This window comes from Mustela lutreola, chromosome 8, assembly GCF_030435805.1.
Source record: "Mustela lutreola isolate mMusLut2 chromosome 8, mMusLut2.pri, whole genome shotgun sequence".
Classification (NCBI taxonomy): domain Eukaryota; kingdom Metazoa; phylum Chordata; class Mammalia; order Carnivora; family Mustelidae; genus Mustela; species Mustela lutreola.
Window position 1 is genome coordinate 18,172,501 of NC_081297.1, and position 4,151 is coordinate 18,176,651.

The 4,151-nt window shown below is 57.2% G+C and overlaps 1 protein-coding gene across 1 annotated transcript; it reads right to left on the reverse strand.

Annotated features, from left to right (window-relative positions):
- Window positions 1-2,154: 2,154 nt before the first annotated feature.
- PTF1A (pancreas associated transcription factor 1a) lies at window positions 2,155-3,854 on the reverse strand. The gene is made up of 2 exons (XM_059183933.1): window positions 3,068-3,854; window positions 2,155-2,687 (listed from the first exon to the last, which is right to left on the reverse strand). The coding sequence occupies exons 1-2, from the start codon at window positions 3,852-3,854 to the stop codon at window positions 2,485-2,487; spliced, it is 990 nt and encodes a 329-aa protein (XP_059039916.1). The 3' UTR covers window positions 2,155-2,484.
- Window positions 3,855-4,151: the final 297 nt, after the last annotated feature.

A 4,151-nucleotide genomic window follows, 5' to 3' on the forward strand; every position in this document is an offset into this window, starting at 1 on the left:
GGAGAATCGTGTGGACTTAGGCCGGCTGGATACTGCCACTCAGACTGTCCCCACACTGATCTTTCCAGTGCCAGGCTGTTTTTCCTGGCCAGAGGTGCCCCAGGCCAGAGGCTCTCCAGCCTGGCCCGGCCACAAGAACCACTCCGGCACCAAGTGCAGCTCAGGCCTCTCTGAGGCCAAAGGAGACTCTGAAATGATACGTTTGTTCTGCTTTTACGGCTGCAGTTTTTTTTTTTTTTTTTTTAAGAATTGCTACACTAGAATGAATGGATTATGAGTAAATAAAAAGAAGCTGTCAGTCTCTTTGAAGGTTGTGTTTAAAGGGACTTGCCAAGTCAGGACAGAAGAGTGACAAGATAGAGACCCTGGTGTTTTACACGCTCAGCCCGGCTCTTCCGCTTCATCTGCACCGCACTAAAGGATGTGTTGAGTCATTGAATCACAAAAAAAAAAAAAAAAGAAAGAAAGAAAAAAAAAGTGGCACACAAAATAAAAGGTGCCACATCACAATGATTGCAGTGTTTTAACTGCGGAGTGCCCCATTACCCAACCCAGTTGAAACGCAGGTCTACACAGGCGAAGAATACGGTACAATACTTACATAAGTTATAATTAAGTTGAAGTCTGCCTAACATTTGACTTTCTAATGAGTGTAATGAGATTACATGCCTGATAGAAGCATTTGTGCCAAAGCAACTTTCATGTTTAATGGGGCTCTATTACAGGGCAAAATCGAATTATTTTCTCTCCTTCCCAAATTCTGTCTCCAGTGTGAAATCTCCATCTTTCAGGGGGTAGGGCCGGGAGAAGCTGCGAAGGCTGAAAGGGGTAAGAGTGTCCATGGCCAAGGGCCGCCTGGGAGCATCTCGACCCAGAATCTCCGCGTGTCTGGCCAGGCCGCGCTTCGGGGTCGAGCTCGCGGCCTCGCTTTAATTGCACTTGGACGAGGTCCATGGCACCCGCGGCGCGCGAGGAACCCCTCGGTGGGTCTGAAACTAGGTTAAAGCAATTAGCATGCTGCCGACATATTGTCCTGCGGCAGGGCCGTGGGTACCAGGGGAGATTCGCGACTGTACGTTGGCTAACCAAACCGCTGCCGCGGGGCGGCGGAGCGGCCTCTTGCCTGGGCCCGGCCCGCTCGGCGCGGGGGCCGTGACTCAGCTAGAAGGGGCGCGCCGGAAGCGCGTGCCGGGCCCCGGGGGCCACAGTCGGGCAGCCTCGTAGGACACCAGCGGCAGCCCGGGTTTCCAGGCCTTCCCGGGGGAGCGTCCCGGACCGCGCCCTCGCGCCTCTCCCCATCGCTAGGGGGCGGCCCTGCTCCCTCCTCGCGAGACTCGCCTTCTTCCCAGGCTGCTTGCCAAGGAAGACGAGATTCTGTCGTAGACAAAACGAAGTCAATTTAAAAAATAACTCCGTTGCACAAGTGGCGAAACAGCGGCCGGGCTCCTTGCCTTACCGAGAGGACCCTGGATTTTGTTGGGAGGCATCCGAGGGGTCTCCCGGCCTCAGCACAGTCCTCTACCCCATCTCCTTTGAGAGGACTATTCTGAGACCTGCATACCTGATGCTGAAACTGGCAGAAGGGATGGGCCATAAGGCAAGCTCAAGAGCAGCCCTTTCTCTCCAACCCGTCCGTGGAAGCACGATGACCGCCCCCTCCTTCCCTTGACCAGCCCGGAAACTCTTCCCACTGCAACCAACTCACCTCAAACACTATGCTTAGAGAGGGTAGGGGTGACCTTGGATAAGTCAAATATTCGTCTCTGAGCCCTAGCTTTCCCTCTGAAAAATGGGAATAATAAATACACCATGACTTATTTGCCTCTATAGGGTGTTTGGAGGACAGGATAAAAATACAGGCCAAAGTTACTATTTAGGGCAGGGAATGGAGATGAAGGGCGCTCTTTGAGACGTGGGGCCTAACCCCCTAACCCACCCATTTTCACTTGATCTTAGCCAAAAGGCAGAGAAGCCGTACCCACCCACTTTCAGATAAATCGAATTAAAATGTGGTTTCTTACTAGATAACTACATTTTGCACGTCTGGTTCAGTTATCTTTTACAGACTAAGATAATTCTTCTATTAAAAAAAAAAAAAGCTATCCCCATCATGTAATAAGCAAAAAACTTTTAGAAAAAGGTGTAAATAGCATTTATTAACATCGCTTAGAAATAAACCATATCTGGCAATAAATTAGCATGACGTTTTCTGGCCAGAGTTCTTCCAACAACGCAGAGTTCTGCCAAAGGTGCCGGGGGAAATCATAGGCTATTGCATCCTTTTTAGAAAATCAGGATAAATTATATAAATTATATACTTAAAATGAGATCGTCTATTTCATTAACTCGACAGGATAATAAATAGATAAATAACAAACAGTTGATTGCCATTAGAAAAATGTGATTCTTAAATTACATTATAGATATTTACATGTACAATATGCACAGAGACATAATCAGATCCTCAGGAGGATCTGGGACTTCTCAGGACACAAACTCAAAGGGCGGTTCGTTTTCTATGTTGTTGAAGGAAGATTTGCTGTTGAGTTTTCTGGGGTCCTCTGGGGTCCACACTTTAGCTGTTCGGATAATATTTTGTTCTTTGAGTTGCTTTTCATCAGTCCATGAGAGGGAGTGTCCGGCAAGGGGAGGGAGGCCATAATCCGGGTCGCTGGGGGAGGGAGACCCTGAGGAGGTGATAAGAGAAAACAGACCGTGAACGTCCAACTCGATTCCCAGCGGTGTCCTCTGGTCCTTTAGGATCCTCCCCCTCCCCGGGCGCCTCCGCAGAACAGGCGTCTTAGATGACATTAGAACGAACCCTCTTCCTCGACCCCCCAGCCTCCCAGCGCCCCCTCCCCGGAATCCCGGGAGCTGCAAGTCAGTCGGGGACGCACGCCCTCCCTGCCGCGGTCAAGGGGCGGAAACAACCTGAGAAACGCCAACGCGTGTTCAAGGTCGCCGGTGCCCACGGACAGTCTATCCGTCCGTCAGTAGGCACCCAGCCCCTCCCGGACCTTCCCGTGCCCGTCCCCGTCTCCCTGAGCTGGACTGCGGACGCACTTACGGGTGCCCCTATGGCAGATGATAACCTTCTGGGCCTGGCTGCCCGGGCTGTCCCCGCCCAGGCGCCCGCCGCCGCCCGGCCCCCCGCCGCCGCCCGCGCCGCCGCCGCGCAGTGGCAGGTCGGCCTGCACCAGCTCGCTGAGGAAGTTGATGTAGCCGATGGCCAGGCGCAGCGTGTCCACCTTGGAGAGGCGCTTCTCGTAGGGCAGCGTGGGGATGTGCGAGCGCAGCCCTTCGAAGGCGTCGTTGATGGACTGCATGCGCCGCCGCTCGCGCACGTTGGCCGCCTGCCGCAGCTGCTGCAGTTCCGCCTCGGAGCGCACCCGCCGCCGCCGCCGCGCCGCCGCCGCCGCCGCCGCCGCCCCGCTCAGGCCGCGCAGCCGGGCGCCGGGGGACAGCACGGCCGCCCCCGCGCACGGGTAGGCCAGGCACGAGGGCGGGGAGCCGGGCGAGTAGGGGAAGCCGCCGGGGGGCGCCCCTGCCTCGCAGCAGTAGCCGCCGCCGCCGTCCTCCGGCTCGCCCGGGACCCCCGAGGGCGGTGGGGCGAGCGCGTGCGGGGCCGCCGGAGGCGCGGGTTGCAGCAGCAGGCACGCCCCGTCGCGGTAGCAGTACTCGTGCAGCTGGTGGCTGAGGAACTCCACCTCGGCCTGCTCGTCCGCCAGCAGCTCATCGCCGTCCTCCAGAGGGTCCCGAGAGGACTGGTCGGTGAAGAAGTCCTCCTCGTCAAAGTAAGGAGACGGGAAGGCGTCCAGGCCCCCGGGGAAGTGCTCTAGCAGCACGGCGTCCATGCTCCGCGCCGCCGCGGGCCTGAGGGGCCCAGGGGCCTCAGGGGTGGGGGGCGGTGTCTGGAAGTTGGACGGCGCGGTTCCTGCTCGCACTGCGGCCTTCTCCCTCCCGGGGCGGGGGTGGGGGCGGTGAGCTGGAGGCAGGGAGGACTGGCCGCCTGCTTCGCGCCCCCGGCCTCCCTGGAGTGTCCGTGGCCGCTGGGCTCTGGCCGGCGCCCGCGCTGCGCCGGGGAGGGCTGTGGCGGACCTGCTGGAGCTGTGGGCCGGCACGCGAGGATTCTTATAACTACATCCACAGGC

Coding starts and splice junctions, on each gene's coding strand:
- PTF1A (XM_059183933.1), bottom strand. CDS start 3,854: ATGGACGCCGTGCTGCTAGAGCACTTCCCCGGGGGCCTGGACGCCTTC. Junction 2,688..3,067: donor CATCTGCCATAGGGGCACCC/GTAAGTGCGTCC, acceptor TCACCTCCTCAG/GGTCTCCCTCCCCCAGCGAC.